General features: G+C 46.5%; 1 protein-coding gene across 1 annotated transcript in view; it reads right to left on the bottom strand.

The window, feature by feature from the left end:
- The window catches only part of ANO2 (anoctamin 2), a 152,121-nt gene that overhangs the window by 97,099 nt on the left and 28,530 nt on the right, over positions 1-26,492 (bottom strand). The window contains exons 4-8 of the mRNA XM_056862313.1: positions 15,197-15,251; positions 13,366-13,417; positions 11,907-11,962; positions 11,056-11,097; positions 592-656 (exon numbers count right to left, since the gene is read on the bottom strand). Coding sequence (XP_056718291.1) covers positions 592-656; positions 11,056-11,097; positions 11,907-11,962; positions 13,366-13,417; positions 15,197-15,251 — 270 coding nt within the window. The remainder of the gene's footprint in view (positions 1-591; positions 657-11,055; positions 11,098-11,906; positions 11,963-13,365; positions 13,418-15,196; positions 15,252-26,492) is intronic.

Below are 26,492 nucleotides of genomic sequence, written 5' to 3'. Positions count from 1 at the left end.
CCCCCACCCCACAATCCTGCTATTCAGTGGCATCAGCATCCTGGCATGAACTGCTTACTATTCCCTCCTACAGCCCCAGGGCATTGGGACTTGAAGCTTGACCCACAAATCTCCTTCTTCAAGCACCTTACAACTGAATAATTTGTCACCCTGCAGAACCACCCACCACCTTCTTCCTTTTCATTGTTTGTGGTGTTGGTCTGACTAATGTGCATTATAGTGGTTTGAATGGTGGGTGGAAAATGGTGTCAGGAAGTGGAAACCCCAAGCAACCATAGGATGTCTCAGCAAGCACAGAAATGCAGATGGAATCTCTTCATTAATCACTAGACTTTGGTTCTTTCTTCTGCAAAGCAATACTAATACGGGCCCACAAGCACTATTAGGTAAAGGCAAATCACCTTCAACTTGAATGAAATGCTTAAGTTCTTCTGCTGCAAGTCTGCGATTTTATATAATGTAAAGAGAGGGGGGAGGCAAATTACCTTTCTCTGTTATCTAAGGTGGATAGCTAGATTCTTCATATGGTGCAAATCAAACACAACTTTGCCTCTACGCAAAGCAAAAATCCCATTACGTGAAGTTTATTACCTTACAAGATCAATCGGCTGAAACTTATAAAACGCTCCATATCGCGCCCATTCTCGATACAGCAACTGAGGAGGAAAAACAGATAACATGTGATATATTGCATCTAAATTATATTTAAAAAGGAAGTTGTCTTTGCTTAAGCGGAGCCAGGACTCTACCCTGGAAGATATGAACTCAGCCCTGGAATTTGTGAAATAATAATCAAATGATACATCTGAGCATATGAAGGATCCCTCTCTTATAAATCATTACAGCCCATCACACACACCTGGAATTAAAAAGGCAAGGATTCTGGATAAAATGGTGAAAATTTCACATGGGAACAAAGCCTAGCACTTTTTTAAAAAATGAACCAATTAATGTTGCACATGATTTCAGGTGGGTAGCCATGTTAGCGTGTAGCAGTAGAACAAAAATGTGAGTCGGGTAAAACCTTAAAGACCAACAAAATTTTCCAGGGGATAAGCTTTAGTGTGTCAAAGCCCAGTCTGTAAAATATGAACATTCCTGGACAGAAGTAGCCCATTAACCAAAATGTCTACCAAAACATCATCCACTGGGACTGACTGCTACCTGACTTGCTTAAAGTCATTTAAATATACACTGAACATGCTTTGATTTTATTCTAAATTAAACAACGTAGACTTAAGCACAAAAGGGCATTAGAGAAGGTCTATAGTACAAAACAACTAAGCAGTTGTTGAAGAAATTAACACATTTATAGTGGCACAAGAAAGTGTGGACCTTAGCCTACCACATTGGGTGGCACAGCCAGTTCTATCAGATTCATTAAGCTAACAACATGCAGAAGGGCAATGAAGATACAGAGGGCGGAGGGCCCAGCGATCCAACAGATGTATGCTACATTTTGGTGTAATACTGGGGGTGTGGGGGGTGTCTTTCAACCTCCTTGGATAGTGATAGAATTAAACACTACCATACCATCCACAAAAAACAGTTCAAACGGAGACTCCAGGGTGATTCTTCTGAGTCTTAAAATTCACATGCCGATTTGACAAAATCCTTTGTATTGGGAGTGGTTGGCTAGCTCCTTACAGATAGTAACTGCCTTCTTTAGAGCTTTTATGTACACTATTCAACTTGTGTTACAAGTTTGTCACCTGCTAGGAGTGGTCCCCTCCAATTCTTTTGACTGGATCTTGGTTTAATCTTGCTCTGTATAAGTAATGCAACCTCACAGAATGTTGGGCCTTCGGGGCTCACTCCATAATACCTTCCCTTTATCTCCTTTTCTTGGTATTATTAATTACCTAGTCCATTTTTATCCCTCTCCTTCCTCCAAGGAATTCAGATGGAATACACTATTCTCCCCTCCTCCACGATACAGTTAATCTCCAAAGTGCCTCCGTATCATCACTGACCTCAGTGCAACTTTTTTCTCCGCCCCCAACTAAACTGTCATGGAGTCAATAAAAATAGAACAAGCAGGGGACTCGTGAGGGGGAATCTTATCCCTCTCTCTGGTTGGCCCTCCTCCACTTTCCTTCCTCCCAGTTGCAGCCCTCACACCTTCTCCCCTTTCCCTGCTTCCTTCCTTGCCTCAGGCCCCCTTCCCCTTCCCACTCCCTTTTCTCCATTTTTATTTCCTCCCTGCCTCCACACTAGTGTTGCTTCCTCCCTCCCACCACCTTCCTTCTTGTGTTTCCTGACTGCCCACTCCTCCCCACTTTAAACACATCCGAATTATCTGTTTCCTGCAGCCCTATGGTGCCCCCCCGGAATCCTAGGCCCCCTCAACTTTTGGAGACGGGCTCAGTTTACTATTTCATACAAGTTACATAATGATGGGGTTCATTTTAAATACTTTCGTCTGATAACATACTACAAGACAATTATGTTTTATTTCTTTTACCCAAGTCACAAACATTCTTTCTTATCAGAAAATCTCGAATAAAATGCTTCCTGTTATCCTTCTGAGTAATCTTGAATCAAGACAACAGATGTTGCTGAAGATGATTAGGAGCTCATGCTCTGTTTCAGATTCCTGTAATCATAGTCCTATTACATTGCTTATTAGATGCCTCATCCTATTGACTGCATTGACTTGCTCTATGCAATCCTCCTTGAGTCTCAGCTCAGAAAGGCGAATGATTGAGTAAATAAATAAATAATGGGTACCATCAGATCTGTTGGGGGTATTGCTGAGCTGAAACAATTCATGAATTCGGGGAGCTATTTTCAGACAATGGCAAAATGCCCCCCATAAAACTTTCAGCATAAGTACTTGCTCGTTCGTTTAAGTTGCCTCTCTTTCCCAACTGGCTTTGTTCACCTTCAGTAATGTCATCATATAGCCAAAACTATTTGGCTATATAGGCAAGTGATGTCGTCCCATAACCAGAATTACGTTTGAAAACATCAAGTTTGGGTGTACGGGTGGTAATTCACGTTTATGCCTTTATCATAGAGTGATGTTTCTGAAACGATTTGTATGAGGAGAGACTTGACAAAGCCACGTGAAACGAGAAGATAGTGCCTTCCGTTGTCTTTCCCATTCGACTTTGGAAGCTTCTATGTTTATTATAACATTGTATCTCCTGAATTTAGTTTTATATGTTATAACGACTCGTATGTTTGTGTAGATTTCTCTCTTATGGAAGACCTACTATTTATGTAACTCACCCCGCAGATTTGAGATATGTACCTTTGATATATTTACATGGTTAAAGATACAATAACATACTTTATCATCCTCTGGCAATTTACTTCTCTGTGCCCATTACACAGTTCTTGATAGTTTGTTCTTAACATTCGTTACTGTGAAACCCTTTTGTTGGTCATCGCATTCTCTGTATGATGCCTTATTAACTGAGATTGTCCAATCAATGAATCCAGGAAATATTGCCCTTTCTACCCTCAGAGACATCAACCTATAGCTAAATCTTCTTGACTACAATTGCTCATCGGACTAACCCAGAAAAAAGAAGTGTGTGAATGTATGTGTGCTGCTGACAATGAAGCAGAATCAGATGGGGGTGGGTGGGCAATGGTCCCAAAAAGGTTTGAGAAAAATATTATCACTATCAAATACTTTCTTAGGAAACATTTTTATCCCTCTGAAGTCACTGCTTCCAGGCTGAAAACAAGACAGCACAACATCTGACAAAGCCCTAAGTGCAAAAAATATTTATTTACTTCATTTACTTTTCTCCCCAACGTGGCTTACAACTTTCTCCCTTTTCTATTTTATCCTCACTGATATTAAACCAAGGGTGCACAGCGTGGTCCACAGGGTAGATTCGGCCCATGGGGGCATGCATTGCAACCCACAGCCCCAGCATCAACCATCTGTCCCATTAGACATCCAGGCCTCTTTCCGTACCCAGATGTCCCCTGTAGTTCCTGTGGTCAATGTAATGCCTTGGCATAAGAACATAAAAAAAGCCCTGCTGGATCAGACCAAGGCCCATCAAGTCCAGCAGTCTGTTCACACAGTGGCCAACCAGGTGCCTCTAGGAAGCCCACAAACAAGACAACTGGGGCAGAATGATTATGTAAGCACTAACTCAGGAGTAGGCATCCCGAGGCACATGGATCCAGGTGGCAAGACTGGTCCAAGTCATGGTAGAGGGCCGCTTCCAGGCTAAATAGAGTTGGAATAGGTTTTTGCAGCTGTATTACCTTGCTTCTCCAGCAGTAATGGTTACATAAGAACATAAGAAAAGCCCTGTTGGATCAGACCAAGGCCCATCAAGTCCAGCAATCTGTTCACACAGTGGCCAACCACGTGCCTCTAGGAAGCCCCCAAACAAGACGACTGCAGCAGCACCATCCTGCCTGTGTTCCATGGCACCTAAGATAATAGGCATGTTCCTCTGATCCTGGAGAGAATCAGTATGCATCATGACTAGTATCCATTTTTACTAATAGCCATGAATAGCCCTCTCCTCCATGAACTTGTCCACTCCCCTCTTAAAGCCTTCCAAGTTGGCAGCCATCACCACATGGCACCAACTTCTCCCAAGCATTCTTAACATGCCTGCTTTGGTGTAGAGTGGTAAGATGCAGCGCTACAGTCAAAAGCTCTGTGCACAACCTGAGTTCGATCCTGATGGAAGTCGGTTTCAGGTAGCCGGCTCAAGGTTGACTCAGCCTTCCATCCTTCCGAGTTCAGTAAAATGAGCTAGCCAGCTTGCAGGGGGTAAAATGTAGACAACTAGGGAAGACAATGGCAAACCCCCCCCCCACCCCGTAAACATAGCCTGTCTAGTAAATGTTGTGATGTGATGTCACTCCATGGGTCAGTAAGGTAGTATTTAGAGGAGCGAACACAGTGTAGAGCAGGTGGAGAACAGGACTGGAATAATGGGCTAGGAGAGTAGGTGCAGACAGTGATGCTTGGTGTGAGAAGAAGTGTTTCACTGCAGAAAAGTGCTTTCATCTGTTAAATGTTGGCAGGTGTCTGTGTGAGCAACGTCAGCAGTGCCAAAGGGAATGGGAGAACTGTTTATTTTTTAAGGTTTCAAAAGGTTAGCGTGCTTGATGCACATTTCCCAGAGTACCTTAAAAATCCGTGGTTCTAAATGTTGCATCCATTGCCCTATGGGGATATTGCAACTGGAGGAGACCTCTCAGTGAGCTCGGGCAATTCCTTGGCTCATTGTGAACAGTCTTAGAGAATGCGTGTGCTCTACCTAATGCTTCTTTCTTTCTGGGCATGCACAAAAGTATGTGTTTCACAGGGGCCTTCCCCGCAAGGAGAGAGCTTGAAGAGGGTTAATTAGGATTACCTTTTGCTTTATGAGCTGGTACATAAATCTTTATCAACAGACCTTCCTTATATGGAAATACAAGCCAGACGGTATGAGTCCACCTTTGTCTGGGGGGCCACACACTGCCGGCAAGGGAATGGAAGTGGCACAGATACCTTAAAGGGGACACCACCCAAAAAGGAGTGAGCGGGCTTAGAAAATAGGTTTTTAAAAATGTCAACCTTCCCTTTAAATCTGATCAGGGCTTTTCAGGAAATTAAACACTGAAACTATTTAGGTTCAGATAGAAAACAGATGATGTTATACGTAGAAATCCTACAGTTGAGTCTTATGGCTGGGCAGAAGAAACATATGTGAGTAATCAATGCAGTATTTCTGGAAAGAACCTTTTATGTTTTCAATACTTAACACTTCATAACAGGGCCTAAATGGGCAGGATAAAAAGAAGGACAGCCCAAAATGTAGGGTGAATATTTTTCCAGGCACTAATACTCTTAAAGCGGTGTTTTCCTCCTTTGCCATGTTATCCAGCGAGTCCTTGCAGATGAGCTGCTGTTTTTGCATTTCACCTTCAGGAAGAAAGTTGCAGCTACTTCTCAGTTAGATGCATTCTGCATGTCACTTTGCAGATAATAAAAAAGATGCTCCCTTCACTCTGGCCTTACCTATTCATATGCATCTTTGGTTATATGTTACCCATTAGTGGATTTTCAGCACCCCTTAGTGGTCAGATGTTGTGTTTGTCTAATTCTTTACATGGAAACGAGACATCAGCAAATTCTTCTGTACGAGGCTCAGCTGAATTTAACGAGAGTGCTTTTGTGGCACTTCCATTCATTTCAATTGTATCTTGGGCAGGGCACTTCCCACTGGATTGGGTCCAAAGCGTTTCCATGAGTATTTATTACTTTACTTTTTATAGATACATATAGATACCTTCAGTTTTCAAAAAGGAACCTGACGACTTTCCACTAGAACCACTGAAGACAGGAGAAAAATGGGGAGGGGTGCTTATAGCTTGGTGATACCCCACTAGAGTTGCCAGCTCTGGGTTGGGAAATTCCTGGAGGGGCCATGGCTCAGTGGTAGAGCATCTGCTTGGCATGCAGAAGGTCCCAGGTTCAATCCCCGGCATCTCCAGTTAAAGGGAGTAGGCAGGTAGGTGATGTGAAAGACCTCTGCCTGAGACCCTGGAGAGCCGCTGCCTGTTTGAGTAGACAATAGTGACTTTGATAGACCAAGAGTCTGATTCAGTATAAGGCAGCTTCATGTGCTCATATGGAGATAGCAATGTTTGGAGAGGGGAGGGCATGGTATAATGCCATCAAGTCCACCTTCCGAAGCAGCCATTTTCTCCAGCAGATCCAATATCTATAGTCTGGAGCACAGTTTAATTCTGGGAGATCTCCAGGCCTCACCGAGAAGCTGGCAAACATACAACTGCACATGCCCATGACCCCTGGCATTCCCACTTAAAAAGATCTCTGATAACCAGGCTAGGAGAAAGCATTGGAGAACATATTACAGAGTCCACAGTGCAGGAAAGCAGCTTCATGTGTGATAGCAGTCTAAACTACAGGAACCAGTTTCTGCTCATAGGGCAAAGTGGAATAATTAAGTGGATGATTAGGAAAGGCAACATGTAAAATAGCAAGTATGCTATATTTTATGAACTTATAAGTGCACCTATATTTAAGAAACATTATGCAGCTGCAGTTTTCCCAGTTCAAATGAAATGTCCTGGACTAGTAAAAAATAATATAGGCCTGGAGGACATCTTCCTTATGATGAAAAGCTTAAGAATGTGGGGATTTTTCACTTGGGAAAAGAAGATGGTTGAAGAAGGGTTTATAAAAGCTCATGAATGGTATGGAGAGAGGGAATACACGGAAATCATGCTCATTCTGTTTCATAAAAGAGGAATTTGCTGCCACCCAATGAAAGTGAAAGCCCTGACCTGGATGGCCCAGGCTAGCCTGATCTCGTCAGATCTCAGAAGCTAATCAGGGTCAGCCCTGGTAAGTATTTGGATGGGAGACCACCAAGGAATACCAGGGTTGCTGTGCAGAGGAAGGCACTGGCAAACCACCTCTCTTAGTCTCTTGCCATGAAAACCCCAAAAGGGGGTCGCCATAAGTCGGCTGCGACTTGAAGGCACTTTACACACACAATGAAAGTGAAAAGCAGAGGGAATGCGGCAGAAAAATGAAGTACATCTCCAAGCTGTGGATCATTATGGAATACGTTGCCACAGGTTATTGGGATGCTTATGAATGGAGATAAGGGATATAGAAGATGAATGGAGAAAATATCTACATATAAATAGCTAAGGAAGCAGATGATAGTTAGGACTGGAAGCTCCAAGTTCAAAGACATCTGGTTATTAGACACCTTGGTGTGGGGTAGGGAGGAATTAGAAGATCTGTTTCCATGGTGCCCTTCTTACAAGCTTTCTCAGGCTATCTGGCTGGCAGATATTATGTCCCCTCATGGGAATAGGGTCGCCAGCTCCGGGTTGGGAAATATCTGGAGATTTGGGGGGCGGAACCTGAGGAGGGCTTGGAGAGAAGTAGGACAATGCCATAGAGTAAAAGCGGCCATTTTCTCCGGGTGATCTGATCTCTATCGGCTGGAGATCAGTTGCAATAGCAGGAGATCTCCAGCCACCACCTGGAGGTTGGTAACCCTACATGGGAACTAACAACTCTTATTCTTATAGGGCATTTTGTCCTGAGCCAGGGAGCTGATCTGGTATCCATGAGAGGATTTCATATCCTTTTCTACAATTCAAATTATCAGGCATCTAATAGACAAGTAAAAAAAAAAAAAGCTGCAAGAGGGAGCCACACAGGGCTAATGCAGATATTTTTGCTAACCCAGAGAAAAACCATAGATTTGAGGCATCTGCTGTTGTGAGGGGTTGCTTTGCCAAGATGTGTCTGCATCAGCAACAAAAATGATAAGGAGGAGGAGGAGGAGGTTGTGAATGAGGAGAGGGAAAGTGGGAACAGAGATAGAGTTAATGGGGGGAATTGGAAGAGAGAACTCTCAAAAGTCCCTGCATGGGGAAGGAAGGAAGGTGTGTGGGTGGTTGTGTAAGCAGGGCTGGGTGGGGAGAGAACAAGCAGGAGGGAAGAAGAACCAGTGCAGACAGAGGGAGGGAAGCTGGGGGAAGAAGGGGCTGATGGGAGCTTATGATGTCCTCTCTCCTGGGAATTCTCTCAGGTGCTTCTCTTGCAAGCTTCAAAAGATGAAGTTATTCACTCATGAAATTCCACAGATTTCCACTGCCTTCCTTTGCTTCCCACCCACTTTGATCCAGCTCTTCTGCCCACCCCCAAGCAGTACCCCCCCATTCCACAACTTCACCACGTGAGCCTTTGTCGTGAGCAGGAGCTGGCTTAGGGCCAAAATACATGTTAGGTGTGACTAGGGGTTGCCAACTGCCAGGTAGTACAGGAGCAATGCTGATAACAATGCCAATATATTATAGGTACATATACACTTTACAGTATGTGGTAATGAAACCACCAACCACACATTCAGTACAACAGTGGATGTGCAAAATTTCCAAAATTAATTTGAAATATAAATTCTATCAGGTAAGTATCAAGTAAGTCCTTTGTAATAACTATCTTTCAAAGGACTTACTTGATACTTACCTGATAGAATTTATATTTCAAATTAATTGTGGAATTTTTGCACGTCCACTGTTGTACTGAATGTATGTGTGGTTGGTGGTTTCATTACCACATACTGTAAAGTGTATATGTAGCTATAATATATTGGCATTGTTATCACCATTGCTCCTGTACTGGTTTTCTCATCCTCCTGATAATAGTACAGAGGTGTCTTTTTTTCTCCTTAACTGCCAGGTAGTAGCAGGAGATCTCCTGCTAATACAACTGATCTCCAGCCGACACAGATCAGTTCACCTGGAGAAAAATGGCTGCTTTGGCAATTGGACTCTATGGCATTGAAGTCCCTCCCCTCCCCAAACCCCGCCCTCCTCAGGCTCCGCCCCAAAAATGTCCCACCGGTGGGGAAGAGGGACCTGGCAACCCTATTTGTGACACAAGACAGGTCGCAGGCACCCGACCTGACTCAGTCACAGGCTCACATGGAGACTTACCTTTAAGAACCTCTCCGTGGCTCCACGCAGCTCCAAATGTTATGAGGGAGAATGAGGGTTTCAGGATAGACATGGGATAGGTACATGGAGCCTGAGGAATGGGCCAAATAAGTCTTCCTGCGGCCATTTCTCCTGGCAAAAATGGTATGGGAGGGGAAGCCGGAAGCCTCTCCTTCTCCCTCACAGTGCATGGAGCTATGTGGGGCAACTGAGAGGGATTCAAAGGCGAGTCCTCACATGAACATATGACTGAGAGTTAGGTTGGGCACCCGAGACCTAATTTGTGTCACATGTAACTTGTGTTTTGGCCCTTATGGAGAAAGTGAATTTGAAGATCCTCAAACACAAATTTACTGATGGTCCCCAGCCCAAAGAGTGTCTGGCTGGCCTCAACCAGGGCCAGGGCTTTCTCAGCCCTAGCCCCTGCCTAGTGGAATAGCCTTTCTAGTGAGACCAAGGCCCTGCAGGGCCTTATGGAGTTCCACAGGGCCTGTAAGACAGAGTTATTCCACCAGGCTTATGGTTGAGGCCAGCTAAGGTTTTCTATATCTTTCCCTAGATTTAACAGCCACTGGCTATCCATCAACCACTTCACACTTTAAGAAAAAGGGGGAAATGAAATTTAATTTTTCCTTGACACTATAAAGAGAAAAGTTGCCACATCTCTCATGCAACTGACGGATCTATTCAACAGCAGATAACGCAGCATCCACTTCTCAGAAAGTGTCTTTAGCTGTTTTATCCAGGGAATGATCTATTTATTTCATGCAATATTATTTTGTGGACATGCTAAAACAATGTGGGCTAGGGAGGGAGTCTATTTGATCTGGACAAAATGGGCATTTTCGTTCTTCTGCAGTAATTTTATTGTATCGCCCTTGTGTCTTGGCTGAGTTTAGGGCATTACATCTCGCCAATAAGAAAGCTTGTCTGGACTTACGAATTTCTAACTAGCGGAAATAGTCTGGCAGGGAGGTTTTTTATATCCATGCTGGCCTCCCTACCTTACTCCACCCTGCCTGATTGTTTTATTTTATCTGCAGGCTCTGCATTTTATTTTATTTACCAGCAGAGCAGACCTTGCTGTGACCTTCCCCACTCCTACTGCTGTTGGTTTCCAAACTCCTACACATGAAGTAGCTGGGTGACCTTGGGATAGTCACAACTCTCTTAGAGCTTTCTCAGCCTCACCTACCTCACAAGGTGTCTGTTGTGGGGAGAGGAAGGGAAGGAGATTGTAAGCCAGTTTGATTCTTCCTTAAGTGGTAGAGAAAGTCGGCATATAAAAACCAACTCTTCTTCTACCTGGGATGTATGTGTAACTGGCCTAGACTTGCCAAAATCTTCTGAGAGCATTCTTGTAAACATCAATGAGTTATATTCAGGACAAATGTATGTAAAAAATAATATAAAGTGCACCACAATATAGGCCTTCTCTAATAGGAAATTCTGTGCCAATCCCATAGAAATGTATGGAAATCGTATAGCTGCAGAAACGTTTCGGAGTGGATTGTATCTAACATTCATGATAAATTTTCTTTCACTAACATATCAACACATACAAATCCAAGAATTAGTTGAGGATACAAAATATTTTACCTTTCTTTCATTCGTCTCGTCTTTTTCACCATCATATTCACCCTGAAAATACAATGCCAATGGTAAGAAACATTGCAAGAAGAAACGGGTGGGATCCCTATTGAAAGGTATAATATATTTTAATGTTAGAGAAGCATGAATCAAACATTTTAAGCTAAACTTTGGTGACCAAATCTGCTCTTTGGTCCACAGCTATTCTTTTCATGCAGTTCAGATGAAATATCATTCTGTGTGCTCATTCTGGTATCAGAACCATTGAATTGAATCGAATGGAAAATTTCCATGGTTAGAAGAGGGGCATTTTTTGGTCAGTTCCCGCCTTCCACTGCAAACCCCTGATTCCTCCCACGCTTTTTCCTGGGGAGGGGTTCCCTGTCCTCCAGTAACAGCATTAGAGGGATTTTTAGGGTTGCAGCAGGAGGGGTGAGAAGGGGGAGTTGTGTTCCTCAGACTGAAGTCCCTTCCATGGGTGGAAATTTCCCATCGACCCAAGACATTGCATCATTAGATACTTGCCTAGCAAAGTAGACCATTCGGGTCTGTATAAAGGAGGAGGAAATTGCCAAGGAGTCACCACTGGAATTTTCTAGAAGATAGATTTTTTTGAAGATAGATTTTTTTTTAAAGCATTGACACAATTCTTAATGCCCTTCTTTGTTCTGTGCTTTTGATTCGCCTATTCCCTGGACATTACATCCACTCATGAAGGATGTCCAAACGTCTTAGATGTGGCTGCTTCAGTAGTGTTAGAGTCAAAAACAGGAGGAAGCTTCTTAACATCCTCCTGCATCTCTTATTCTAAAAAGCAATTAAGTTCTTATGCAAATAATGTTTCAACAAGGTATACTTACATCATGAAGGGGATAGGCAGTTTCGTAGACATTTTTTGCTATTAACGAGTTAATACCTAAAAAAGCAAATAAAAATTGTTCAATGCCAATAATTATTTAAAAACACATACTATTTTACATTATTATGTATATGTACTGTTTATAATTCTCTTTTCTACCCTGAAAAGAGCTTTCACAGCGCATTCCCGAGATGCTCCAGCGTCTGCGCCCAAAGGACTTTGGAGGCTGCCGAAGGCGTTTGCCGGTGCAAGGGCCCACAGCGCCAGCGTCTGGGTGGCGCACGCTGGTGGTTGTGGCCCCAGCGCCGGCATGCAGGGTAGGACGGCGGACGGCGGTCGCTGGCCACAGGCGCAGTAGCACCGGGCCCAGATGCCGACAAAGCCTGCCGCTGGCGTCCAAACATCGGCAAAGGCCGCAGCAGTGTCCCGGGAGGCATTCCCAGGGCATCATGGCATCCAGGGAGGTGTTCCCAGGGTATCATGGTGCCAGCTGGAGGTTGGGGCTATTGTTAGACGGCCTCCTAAGCCATTCCAGCTTGGGAATGCCCCCTTTTATTTTGGCCAAGATACACCACCTTTTAGTATTTTCTACTTATTGGAAAAGGGTGCAAGATTGCCCACTGAGGTGCACAGCCCCAGATTAGGGTTGCCAACCTCCAAGTATCGGTTGGAGATCTCCTGCTATTACAACTGATCTCCAGCTGATAGAGATCCGTTCACCTGGAGAAAATGGCCGCTTTGGCAATTGGACTCTATGACATTGAAGTCCCTCCCCTCCCTAAACCCCACCCTCCACAGGCTCCGCCCCAAAAACCTTCCACTGGTGGCAAAGAGGGACCTGGCCACCCTATCCCAGATGCCTTTGAAAAGCAACATGAATAAGCTCCCATAGCTCATTATTTAATGGCTGCCTTGGAGATGCGTCCAAAGGTATAATCCACTTATGCCTAAATGCTCATTCGCATACAGGCACTCATTTTGCACTGGAATTGGAATAAGCCCCCTTCACCCTCCTCCTTGAGCTCGGAGTTGAGAAGAAGGATCAATGCTGAACTTGTGCCGTGCTTTGGCTCTCAGAGCACCTCCAAAGCTCATCCTCAAACGTGAGACTCCATCTCTCCCCTGAGTCAGGAGAGGGGTCAAGGTTGTGCCAATCACCAATTTTAGTGGTCTCAAGGGGTATCAAGACTAGCCAAAACGTGTGGACTCCTGGCCACAGACACAAGCAAACAAGATACTCCTGCTTCCATCCCAGCAGCTCTGTAAATCATATCTCACAACTTTAACTACTGATTATCCAGATGTTTGGGATTGGTCCCAGGCTATCTGGACAGAGCAGAATGCACTGCGAATGCAATTTTATATGCTTGCCAGATGCATAATTTAAATTAATTCTTCAAACATATTCACAAGAAAGCGACTTTAAACATAATGTATTTTGAAAATAAGTAAATTCTTACCCATACTGTTTTTGGCTTTTGTACTATATGTACGCTTCAAAATTTCATGTACCTATATTTGAAAAAGCAACATAACAAAACTGTATGGATTATATATTCTAGCATAAATCAGAAACCAATAGCTACATAAAGAAGATGATCTACTATGACAATTTTTACTATAAAGAGAAATAAGAATAAGAATAATAAACTTTTATTTGTACCTCACCCTCCCCTGGCCAGGCCAGGCTCAGGGCAGCTACCACCATAGTTAATATACATAAACATTTGATTACAATGCAGTATTTCATTACTGATCTCCCCATATAATACACATTTCCCCCAGAAATACCAGGGCTGCTTCTAAATTCTGCATCTAGCTCTCACTGTAGCTCTTTTTGCTGCAACGGAGCATCCATACAGAAGTCTTCCCCTCACTTTCTTTGCCTCAGACCTCCACGGCCATCAGTCAGTAATAGATATAATGTTATAGCAATATACCAGTATAATAATAAACTATTGCAAGAATGTACTAGTTCCCATCTTCCATTAACAATATTTCTCTTTTGGTTGCGGTGTTATGAGGGTATTTGCGCCACCAGTACCTTTCCCCTGATAACTCCACCAGGAAAAGGGCTAGCTAGAACCTTACCTTTTAAAATAAATAAATAAAGCTGCAAACCAGTACATTGTTGAAATAGATTTTCTAACATCATAACATTATAGCAAAATAACCTCTGCTTTTTTTTAAACCCCCAAGAAAGCCCTGGGAGCATGCCTTCCCTAGAGACTGAGGTAGAAAAAATGATGCCATGGTGGGTGGGACCCTCTCATGCTGCAGCCCAAAATGGTCCCCAACTTGCATCTATGGAGCAAGAGATGCCTGGGAACATTATCACGTGGGGCAAAGACCAAAATCCTGCTGTGCTTTTCATTGACCAATTTTGTCCAATACATTAATTAAAAACACCAAAGCTTTGATACAATTCACTCACAGCAATCACTGAAGCCCATGTAAAAACAATTAAAACAATATTTAACTTCTGACCCCTTCTGTCACTATACATCAGATCAATATACTCTGCTCATTATCCCTCACTGTTTCCTATTGTTGTAACTCTCTCCCAGAACACCTACCATGAGAGCCACTATTATCTTTCTGTTCCTTCACATCCTCCCTCTTCCATTAAACCAGTGATCCCCAGCATGATACCCATTGGAACCGTGGTGCCTTCCAGTGTGTTTCCTGGTGTTTAGTTGCTTCTTCCCCCAAATCCCTTGCTCCCCCAAAGCAAAGAGCCAATCCTTACTACCTTCTATCTCATTCGAGCAAGAGGTGCTTCAAGACGACTCCAGGAAGCATCAGCTTTGGGTAAGTAGGGAGTGCCATTTCAGAAAGAGCAATATCTATCCATCACAGGACAGCTGCCAACCTAGTGTAATTGCCCCCGCCCAAGGCAGCCATTTTGTGGTGGCACCCATTGGCTTTTCTCAGTATACCAAAGTTGCCCCCAGGCTCTACAAGGTTGAGGGGTCCCACATTTACCTCTGATTTAACTCATTAGTCCTTTCTGTAGAGCAAAACTATGTCTGGATGTGCATCACTACTTCTGCAACATATCCATCCTGCTACCATTGATCCTTTCCTCCCTCCATCCTCCCCCTTTAATTTTTCCCTCCCATTGTCAACATTTCAACTGGAAGCATAGTAGGGTATGGACGTTGTGGGTTACGTTACTCTGTACTGAGCCGGGCACTTTTATGGTGTGGTGTAGAACTTTTACTAACAATGACAAAGTCCAGAAAGACTAGAGAGTTCCTCAAGGGTCACATCCCCCCAGTACTGACTTACTATTCGACTGCGTGTAGCATTGTCAAAAAATGCATCTTTGTCCTGAACGTTGTACCTGCAGAAACAATGAGAAACTGGATCAGATATATGGTCCTCATATCCCCCCCCCATTTTATCCCAACAAAAGGTAGATTCAGCAGAGACAGAATGGCTAAGCCAAGGCCACCCAGCAAGCCTCATGTACAATTGCCAACTCTAGGTTGGGAAATTCCTGGAGATCTGTGAATGAAGCTTGGGGAGTGAGGGGGGTGGGAAGCAAAGGAACCTCCTGTCAGCCCTTGGCCCACAGAACCAGAAATCACCACAAAGTCATATAGAGTCCAAACAGATGGCTTTTACTGATCAAATAGGCATACAGTGCAAACGAATAAAATGACAGCTATGAGAGACTCACTAGCTGGGAGGTATTATAAGGCAGGAAAGGCGGGAGATTACACGCATAAGCTGAATACAGTTTCCCAGGAGCTGAGTTCCCAGGCCTAGGTATGCGACCTTGGGGGGCAGACAATACAGCGCAGACACAGAGGCAATAACGAAACCGAGATAGCAGCCTGACATTCTGCTCCCCTCAAGGCCCCCTCCCAGTTCGCAAGGGGGCTGGCCTGTCCGGGTAAGCAATGTGAAAGGCGTCGACGAGGTCGGGGGCGGAGACATCCCGTGCGCGCACCCATTCGTCATAGGCAGGGGGGAAATGTTTCCAACGGACTAAATATTGCAGATTGCCATGGTGAACACGGGAGTCAAGGATCTTGGAGACTTCGAAGTGTTCTTCCCCCCCCACCATGATGGGTTGCGCAGGCGGTGGGTCCGGATGCCACTGTGGAGAAGCAACATGGGGTTTGAGGAGGCTTATGTGGAAAACAGGATGCACACGCCTCAAGGATTTGGGGAGAGCCAGTTCCACTGTGACAGGGTTTATGACCCGAGTGATGGGGAAAGGGCCAATGAATTTGGCGCTGAGCTTATGGCACGGTTGGGTGGAACGGAGATTTTTGGTGGAAAGGTAAACCAAAGCACCCACTTGCAGATCACCCCCGGGGGAGCGATGTTTGTCAGCTTGCGCTTTGTATTTACGTTTGGCCCGGTCGAGGTTGCTAACGAGCCAGGGCCAAGTGGTACGGAGGGCGTGTGCCCAGGAGGCAATGTCGGGGTTCCCCTCCCCCTCTACATCATCTGCAGGAGCGATGGGACTGAAATCTTGTCCATACACAGCAAAAAACGGGCTAAAACCTGTGGATTGATGCATGGCATTATTGTAGGCATATTCTGCTAAAGGTAACAGTTCCACCCAGTTATCCTGGTGGTAGTTAACATAACAGCGTAAATAACATTCAAGTACAGCATTGACACGTTCAGTTTGACCATCAGTTTGAGGATGGTATGCACTAGATAACCCCTGTTCCACCCCCACCAGCTTGAGGAAAGCTTTCCAAAACTTAGAAACGAAACCACTTCCGCGGTCACAAATTATCTTACGCGGAAACGAATGTAAACGAAAGATATGCGTCACGAAGAGGCGGGCCAGTTTCTGAGCAGAGGGGATCCCTGCGCATGGAATCAAATGTATTTGCTTAGAAAACAAATCAGTAACAACCCACAACACAGTTTTACCCCCACTGAGAGGGAGATCAGTCATGAAGTCCATAGCAATCACTTCCCAAGGTCTGCTGGGCGTTTCAAGAGGTTGTAGCAGTCCCGGGGGTTTGCCCTGCGATCGTTTCGCAGCGGCACAAACGGGACAGCTGCGGATGAAGGAGTCAATGTCGGAACGCATTCCCCCCCACCAGAACTGTCTGCGCAATAAGTGAAGGGTCTTCAGAAACCCAAAGTGCCCAGCTGTTTTGGCTCCATGAGCTAAATGTAAAACGTCCTTTCGGAGAGCTTTGGGTACATACAATTTTGAGTCCTTGTACCAGGACCCCCCTTGTTCCAAAACACCAGGAGGTAGGGTATGAGCGGAACGTTCTAAAAGGCACTGGTCCCGAAGGACAGCTAAAAAGGACTCGGAGATGGGGATTTTGGAGGGGGCCCCCCCGTCGGTCATGGAGATCTGAGAAACAGTTTTAGGGCTAGTGCTTACGTGCGGCGGCGCGCAGACTGCAGGCGGCTGGGCGATCGGAGGGGTAGGAGGGGCGGGAACTCCGGTCTGTTGCGGTGGCGGCTGGGCAGCCGGTTGGGCTGGCGGAGCTTGCGAGTTAGGGAAGGTGTGCTGATGCTGGGATCGGGTTTGCACAGCCAGCATAGGTAGGGCCCCACGTTGCATAGGGGTGAACAGAGAGTTGGTGGGTCTTTCGAGTTTTACCGGGTATTGTGGTAAACGGGAGAGGGCATCAGCGAGAACGTTCTGCTTCCCAGGGACGTGCTTCAGGGTGAAACGGAACTGAGCAAAGAACTCCGCCCACCGTTGTTGTTTCGCCGATAGCTTATGGGACCCCGTGAGGGCAGCTAGATTTTTGTGATCGGTCCAAACCTCAAAGGGGACTTTAGACCCTTCCAAGAATTGCCGCCATAGAGTCAGTGCATGATGAACTGCAGAGGCCTCTTTCTCCCAGATGGGCCAGTTTAATTGAGCGTGCGCAAATTTTTTTGAAAAGTAAGCGCAAGGGTGAAGAAGACCGTCCGGTCCTTGCTGGAGGAGAGCCCCTCCCATGGCTACATCGGAAGCATCGACTTGCACAATGAACATTTGATTTGGGTCTGGGTGCCGTAGCACCGGCTCCGAAGTGAAGAGGCGTTTGAGGGCCAGAAAGGCGGCTTGGCATTGCTCAGTCCATAGGATTTTTGCGGAGGGCAAGGCAGCCGAGCTTACTTTTCCTTTAGTTTTCAGCAGGTCCGTAATGGGTAGAGCCACTTGGGCGAAGTTAGGGATGAATCCCCGATAGAAGTTTGCAAATCCCAGAAATTGCTGTACTTGCTTACGGTTGGTGGGGGGAGTCCAATCGAGGACGGCTTGGACTTTGGCGGGGTCCATGCGAAGACCTTGGTGGGAGATGATGTATCCCAAAAACGTGAGTTTGCTTTGGTGAAATTCACATTTAGCTAGTTTAGTGAAAAGTTGATGGTTACGCAGGCGTTGTAGAACTTCCCTGACCAGAGTCACATGCTCGTCCATAGTTTTCGAATAAATGAGAATGTCATCTAAGTAGACCACCACCCCACGATATAGAAGGTCATGTAGGATTTCATTGATGAGTTGCATGAAGACCCCCGGGGCCCCTTTTAATCCGAATGGCATTACAAGGAATTCATACATTCCGAAACAGCTAGAGAAGGCAGTGAGGTGTTCATCCCCTTCGCGGATACGGACTCGGTAGTAGGCTTCCACCAAGTCTAATTTAGAGAACACACGGCCTTCCTGTAATTGTCCCAAAATATCCGATATTAATGGGATAGGATAGGCGTTGGTCTGGGTAACCGCATTGAGCTTTCGGAAGTCAATGCACAGGCGAAGGTCGCCCTCTTTTTTCCGGACGAAAAACGCGGGGGCCGAGTTTGGGGCATTCGAAGGGCGAATGAACCCTCTGGCGAGGTTTTTGTCCAAAAAGTCCCGGAGGACAGTGCGCTCGGAAGCGCTCATAGGGTAAATCTTACTTTTGGTTAATGTGCAGTCCTTTACTACTTCAATCGCACAGTCTGAGGCCCGGTGGGGGGGTAAGGCATCACATTCCCTAAGGTCGAAGACATCTTCAAAGTCCCGGTATACAGCGGGTAGAGCCGGTGGTGCTGGGGCAGTAGAGGTTAATGCTGGAACGGGCGGAAATGGCAGAGCAAAGTTTTGCCGATGCTGGCCGCAGGTGGGACTAGCGAAGGAGATAGTATTTGTTTCCCAATCAATACTGGGACTATGTCCTTTAATCCAGTTAATTCCCAAGACCACTTCAAATCGAATAGGGGCTATGGTGAAGTCTATTTGTTCCCAATGGGAACCAATTCCCATTGCCACCCCTATGGTGCGGTGATCAACTGGACCCCCCTGGAATTGGCTCCCGTCCATTTGAGCGAATTGGACGGGGGCGGGTAAAGCCTCTGAGTCGGCTCTGAGTGCAGCAAACGTGGCTTCGCTTATGAGAGTGCGACAGCAACCTGAGTCAATTAGTGCTTTGACGGGGATTTGCGGGCCTCCGTTAAGTTGTTGTAAAACTGCATCCACGTAGACGGTGGAGTCCACTTCTTTGATTTTGGTAGGAGCATTCGGTTTGATAGGAAGATCCTGAGAGGTCTGTGGAGATGCTCCATTCACCACAGACCGGAGCCGTTTTTTGACAAGTCGAGGGGAGATTCCAGGTTTAAGGCTGGAGAAATCCAAGGATTTTCCTCATCCGAAGAGGGAAAGCTGTCCCCCAATGGGGCACTTGTAATCCGAGACCCGGCGGGGTCGTTGGAAGCAGGCAGGGAGGCTGGGTCCCCGGCATGGAGTGCAGAGGGTGTGGGCCTTCCCGGAGCTGCGCTGCGGGTGGCCGCGGTGCCTCTGCGTGGTGGACGACCTCGGGCGCGGGTTGTCGTGCTGGGACGAAATAATTCCTGGCGGCGTGGGCAAACGGCTGCAAAGTGGCCCATATCTCCGCAAGTAAGACAGGCACCCCTCTGAAATCGGGCTTCACGTTCCTGGAGCGGACGTGGGGGATTTCGTGGGACGAGCAGCGGTGCCTTGGGTTGAGGCTTTTGGGTGCCCTTCTCCTTGTGCTTTTGACGGACGAGAGAAATAAAACGGCGGCGGCTTTCCACTTCCTCGGCTAATAGGATCCAGCCTTCGAGGGTATCGGGATCGCCCCGCATGTAAGACCAGTTCAGAATGTCAGGATGCAAGGCTTCCCTGAAATGATGGATCAGGGTGGTCTCGGGCCAACCTACAATTTTACTTGCCAGTCGTTGGAATTCATCGGCAAATTCCCGAACTGTAGCAGAGCCTTGTTTTAATTGGAAGAGTTCCGTTTTGGCTCTTTCCCCCAGGAAGGGGTCCTCAAACCTCCTTCTCAGGGCAGTCATGAAGTTGTTGAGGGAACGAATCGCACGAGAGCGGGTGTCAAACTGGAGGACCATCCAGTCAGCCGCTTTGCCTGTCAGGAGGGAAGCTACGTACCGCACCCGGCTATCTTCCGTGGGGAAAAGTTGACCTTGTTCTCGCATATAACTGTCCACTTGATGCAAGAAACAAGGCAAAGTCTCGAGGGATCCGTCATACGTAGTCCTCAATTTGAGTTGCTTCCAAGGGCCGGGCGCGGGTTGACCCGGTTGCACGGGTGGTCCGGGCGGAGGAGCAACAGGAGCTCCAGGAGGCAAGGGTGGAGCAGGCACATTAGCGGGTGGTTGCACGGGTGGTCCGGGCGGAGGAGCAACAGGAGCTCCAGGAGGCAAGGGTGGAGCAGGCACATTAGCGGGTGGCTGTACGGGTACCCCCTGACCCGGTATCGGAACGGGCTGTCTCTGAGCTATCAGGGTTTGTTGTAATTGCCTGTTCTCTTGAAGCATAAGTTCCATTACTTCCTGGAGTTGATCAACACGGTCGGAGAGCTCCCGATTCTGGGCTCGTAAAAGATGAACCTCCTCACTTGGGCCACCAGTAAGATGAGGCTTACTGGTTCGGAAGCTCGTGGCCCATTGAGAGCTATCCCCATATAAATCCTCGTCTTCAGACTCATCTGAGTCTCGACGTCGGTCAGCCAAACGGCGTGCGCGTTGGGTCGCGCGCGACGGGACAAACGCCGGGGAAAAAGATAGACCTGACAGTCCCAGTACATAGTCCTTGGGGCGCGTGTCCACGTTCGCCTGATTCCTAATCCTTGCTGCAGCCGCCCTGGCTGCTTCCGCAGCCTCTCTCTCTCTTGCGACCTTAGCCGCTTCGGCGGCTTGCTGATCCGCAAGAACTTTGGCGTTTTCAAGTCTTAGGGCAGTCTCTGCCGTAATGCGCGGCAAAAGTTCTGTCTCGAGGAGCGAGAGTATGGGGTCAGGTTCCCCGCCCAGCAGAGGTTGTACTCGAACCGCCAGTGCGGATGCCTCGGCTCCAAACGTCGGGGTCAAAACTTGAGCCAAGGTGGCTACCGGGGTGTCCTTTGTACATTCCACAAGGAGAAGAGCGGTGCTAATAGCGACTCGCTTGGCCTCAGCCTGACAGCTGGCTGCATCCGGGATCAGGGAAAAACCCTCCGGCGGGGCTCCCGCCATGGTAGAAAGAGTTTGTCGAGAAATAAGATTATCCAAAAGTCCAGTTAATATTTGTAAATCCTCAGTCGCCAATCGGGCATCGTCCAGTAATTGATCCAAGTCCTGAAGATCTAAACGAGCATCAGTATCCTCCGATGTTAACATCCAGAGACGTCCTGTAAGAGATTGCCACTGCGCCTGTACCAGTCCCCTCAAGCGGCAAACCTCTCGGGTCGTCCGGAAAAGTTCAGCGATTAAGTCTTGTAACAGAGTAGGGTCCTCTGAGAGGGGCTCCAGGGTAGTAGATCACCTGGAGAGCTACACAGCTCCCATCCAAGTGGCAGGCGAACCCCCCTGGGCTCCAGCCTGGCTAGTAGAACGGTGAAGATGAGAGATAGCTGTCATAATGTCAGCCCTTGGCCCACAGAACCAGAAATCACCACAAAGTCATATAGAGTCCAAACAGATGGCTTTTACTGATCAAATAGGCATACAGTGCAAACGAATAAAATGACAGCTATGAGAGACTCACTAGCTGGGAGGTATTATAAGGCAGGAAAGGCGGGAGATTACACGCATAAGCTGAATACAGTTTCCCAGGAGCTGAGTTCCCAGGCCTAGGTATGCGACCTTGGGGGGCAGACAATACAGCGCAGACACAGAGGCAATAACGAAACCGAGATAGCAGCCTGACACCTCCATGCTATACAGTCCACTCTCCAAAGCAGCCATTCTCTCCAGGGGAAGGGATCTTTGTCACCTGGAGATTAGTTGTAATTCCAGGAGATCTCCAGACCCCGCCTGCAAGTTGGCAACCCTAGATTCACATGGCAGATTTAAAGAAAGGTCTCCTATCCCATGCTGTCCTGAGACTCTAGCCACTACAGCAAAGGGGCTATGTGAGATTACAATAATCTTATGACCATTTTGTTTTGGAATCCCCCCTGAAAAGTCCACAGAGAACCTCTTCTTGAGCTATTTCCAAAGTGAGGGCAGGACCCCTTGTCTAAATAATAATGTGATGGAAGTATGGAAGAATTTTGCTAAATAAAGCTTCTGACTCATATGATTTTGACAGACTCAGCAATGCTGATTCTATGAACTTGGCCATCTTCTGGGCACTGGATGTGTGGGGGGGAGGTAGTTGTGAGTTTCCTGCATTGTGCAGGGGGTTGGACTAGATGACCCTTCCAACTCTATGATTCTATGACTTCACAGAGACTTAAGAACATAAGAACATAAGAAAGGCCCTGCTGGATCAGACCAAGACCCATCAAGTCCAGCAGTCTGTTCACACAGTGGCCAACCAGGTGCCTTTAGGAAGCCACAAACAAGACGACTGCAGCAGCACCATCCTGCCTGTGTTCCACCGCACCCAAAATAATAGGCATGCTCCTCTGATACTAGAGTGAATAGGTATGCAATATGACCAGTATCCATTCTAACTAATAGCCATGAATACCCCTCTCCTCCATGAATATGTCCACTCCCCTCTTAAAGCCCTCCAAGCTGGCAGCCATCACCACATCCTGGGGCAGGGAGTTCCACAATTTCCTTTTATCTGTTTTGAATCTCTCACTCTCCAGCTTTAACAGATGACCCCGTGTTCTAGTATTAAGGGAGAGGGAGAAAAACTTCTCCCTGTCCACTCTCTCCAAACCATGCATAATTTTATAGACCTCTTTCATGCCTCCCCTTAGCCGCCTCCTTTCCAAGCTAAACAGCCCTAAGCATCCCAACCGCTCCCCATAGGATAGTTGCTCTAGTCCCTTAATCATTTTGATTGCTCTTTTCTGCACCTTCTTAAGCTCTGTAATATCCTTTTTTAGGTGCAAAGAGTTAAGCAGGAATTGCAGCCCCCCCTCCACACACACTCTTTCTCCCTGTCATGCTCTTTATACTTAAAAACAAAATAACAGGACATAACAGAAAACAAAATATGGAATTCTTTATCTTTAAGAAGTTATCAGAAGGTTTTAGCTCATGGCATCTGAAAAGCTGGATTTTTATCTCCCCAGCCAAAAGCTGGATTTTTATCTCCCCAGCCAAAAGTCTGAAGGAAGGGTAATGAAATTTAGTAACAGTTAAAGAAAATATATAATGTATATTAGAATATCAATCAAAATCTCACTCCACCCCTGCCGCTTCTTAGCCACGCATGCTTCGCAGGAATACAAGAAACTGTTTTATACTGGATCAGGCCCTTGGTCCATCAAAGTCAGTATTGCCTACTCAGACTGGCTGCAGTTTTGCAAGATCTTCGGTAAAGGTCTTTAACATCATTAACGATTGTATCCTTTAAACTGGAAATGCCGGGGATTGAAACTGGGACCTTCTGCATGCCAAGAAGATGCTCTACCACTGAGCCGCTGCCCCTTCCAATGCTTTTTCTGGAATGCACTCAGGCACAGAAATTACTCCGGATGGAAGCAATTGAGAGGACACTAAACTTTAGGTGCTCCCCAGTCCCAGTACACTATGGGAGTCAACCAGAAGTAAGGAGCAACACTACCCATATGGGCAAGGTATCAACTGGGCTTCAGGCTTGGGTTTTGACAGGCTAGACCCAGGAACCTGGTAGAGGAGGCACCTGTGGACCGGGAGAAGAAAGGAGAATGTATTTTCCTTCTCAATTCCTTGCTGTGTCTCAAGGGGCAAAACTGAGGAAGGAGAAGGGCCATTTCCTTTCTTTCCTTGATTCCACATCTCAAAATGCCCGGACAGTGCAAACTGAAGGAAGTCACTTTCTCTTTGCACTGCCACCTCCTTCAGGGTTGCCAGGTCCCCCCTAGCCACTGACGGGGGTAGGCTTGCCAGATCCAGGTTGGGAAACTCCTGGAGATTTGGGGATGGAGCCTGGGGAGGACAGGGACCACAGTGGGGTACAATGTCATAGAGCCCACCCTCCAAAGCCTCCATTTTCTCCAGGGGAACTGATCTCTGTAGGCTAGAGATGAGCTGTAATTTTGGGGATCTCCAGGCCCCACCTGGAGGCTGGCATCCCTAACCTCCCCACTGCACCATTTTCCAGGTCCCTTCCCCATGTGGTTTATTTCTTTCCCACAGGATAAGCCCATGCAAAGCCATCATCTTTGTCTAAATGAGCCTAAAACTGCTCTCCCAGGTCTCAGAGGAGGCTAGGTCCTTCCAGCTGAAGAGAGCAAAGGTGGAGCAGAATGATGTGGGTGTGATATGATAGAATCCTGTGGTGGCAGAGTGGGGTACACCATTTCAGACTACAGGTGGGGAAATCACATTTTTTATCTATGTTCTCCTATGGGTTGGGAGGGGAACCACTCTGTCAATAGGCAACCAGCACAGCAGAGAACAGACTCAGCTACAATCTTTCTCCCCCATGGGAGTTTTTTTAAAACATAGTAGAAAAGGGCAAGAGTCCAGTAGCATCTTAAAGACTAACAAAAATATTTTCTGGTAGGGTATGAGCTTTCGTGAGCCACAGAAGAAGTGAGCTGTGGCTCACGAAAGCTCATACCCTACCAGAAAATATTTTTGTTAGTCTTTAAGGTGCTACTGGACTCTTGCCCTTTTCTACTACTGCAGACAGACTAACAAAGCTACCCATTGTGAATTTTTTAAACATGTGAGAGTATTGGAAAATGACATCCAGCCCCTGCAGTGTGGAGGGGTACCTCCCTCTGTGTTCTAAAATCTCATTCTTTTACATGTTCGGAGCAGGCCAAGGACTGAACTCAGAACGTGTAGAGACAAAGGCAGTGACCTGAATCCCCTGAACCATGCTCCATTTCTGCTGGGGTTGCTGGCACTCGCCTACAACATCCTGTAAGGAAGCACTGCCAAAACTGCCTCATGAATTCCAGCTGAGGTCAAGAGGCAGAGCACCAAGACTGAGAGCAATCCCGGACCGCACACACTCCCCGGGATCCTTAGTGAATTTTATTTACTTCATTAATTGAAATGATTATACCTGGCCTTTTCCACAGCTCAAGGAAGCTTACAAATTCAAATTAAACAAAATAAAACATAATACAACCCCACGTAATTCCCCCCTCCAATAATGCTTGCCACCTATACCCCATTAAAAGCCCTAGCCAGGCACAGCCCCTTAATACTGCTAGAGAACACTTCCCCCTCACCTCCGCAGGAGCCTGTTTCCATAGGGTGGGAGATGTGATTAGAAAAAGCGGGACTGGACATGTTCATATGGTGGAGAGGGGTATTCATGGCTACTAGTAAAAATGGATATTAGCCATGATGCATACATATTCTCTCCAGGATCAGATGAGAATTTAGGGAAGGGGATGTGGCTCAGCGATAGAGCATTTGCTTGGCATGCAGAAGATTCCAGGTTCAATCCCTGGCATCTCCAGTTAAAGGGACTAGGCAGGTAGGTGATGTGAAAGACCCCTGCCTGAGACCCTGGAGAGCCGCTGCTGGTCTGAGTAGACAATACTGACTTTAATGGACCAAGAGTCTGATTCAGTATAAGGCAGCTTCATGTGTTCATGCCTATTATATTAGGTGCTTTGGAGCACAGGCGGGATGGTGCTGCTGCAGTTGACTTGTTTGTGGGCTTCCTAGAGGCACCTGATGGCCACTGTGTGAACAGACTGCTGGATTTGATGGACCTTGGTCTGATCCAGCATGGCCTTTCTTATGTTCTTAAGCATGGGTTCTAATTGAAGCCAGGTGGGCTACATTAAGTGAGAGAGTAAATAGCAGGCATCACCCTGAGGACAGCAACTGATTTACATGTCTCACCTCTCCTGCACCATAAACGACCCCATCTACATATATTTCCAAGCACTGAAACATTTTAAAGGCACCAAAAACAGGATTTAGGATGGGGCTGAACAGAAAAAGGAGAAGGCTAGATGACTGGGGTCACCAGAAGCCCCCACTCAAGCGGTCCCTCTATACTTTTATTGTATTAGCAAATCGTTATCATTAGTGTAAGGTTATCCTTGGGACCATGGTCTTAACAAGATCAAATGCTGCCTGTTCAGCCATGATACTGAGTAGCCAAGCCTGCACTAACATTGGATACTGAGGGATGCACCATTCACCACTCTCCCGAGAGACCCGCAATATACAACCCACGGCAACAACAGGGGGATTTTGCTAGTACAAACTAATGGCAGAGTTCTAGGATTCCTCGAATAAAAGGAGGCTATCG

The sequence above is a fragment of the Euleptes europaea genome, chromosome 17 (genome assembly GCF_029931775.1).
Source record: "Euleptes europaea isolate rEulEur1 chromosome 17, rEulEur1.hap1, whole genome shotgun sequence".
NCBI lineage: Eukaryota > Metazoa > Chordata > Lepidosauria > Squamata > Sphaerodactylidae > Euleptes > Euleptes europaea.
The sequence above is the reverse complement of the archived record's forward strand: the minus strand, read 5'-3'. Positions and strand labels throughout refer to the sequence as shown.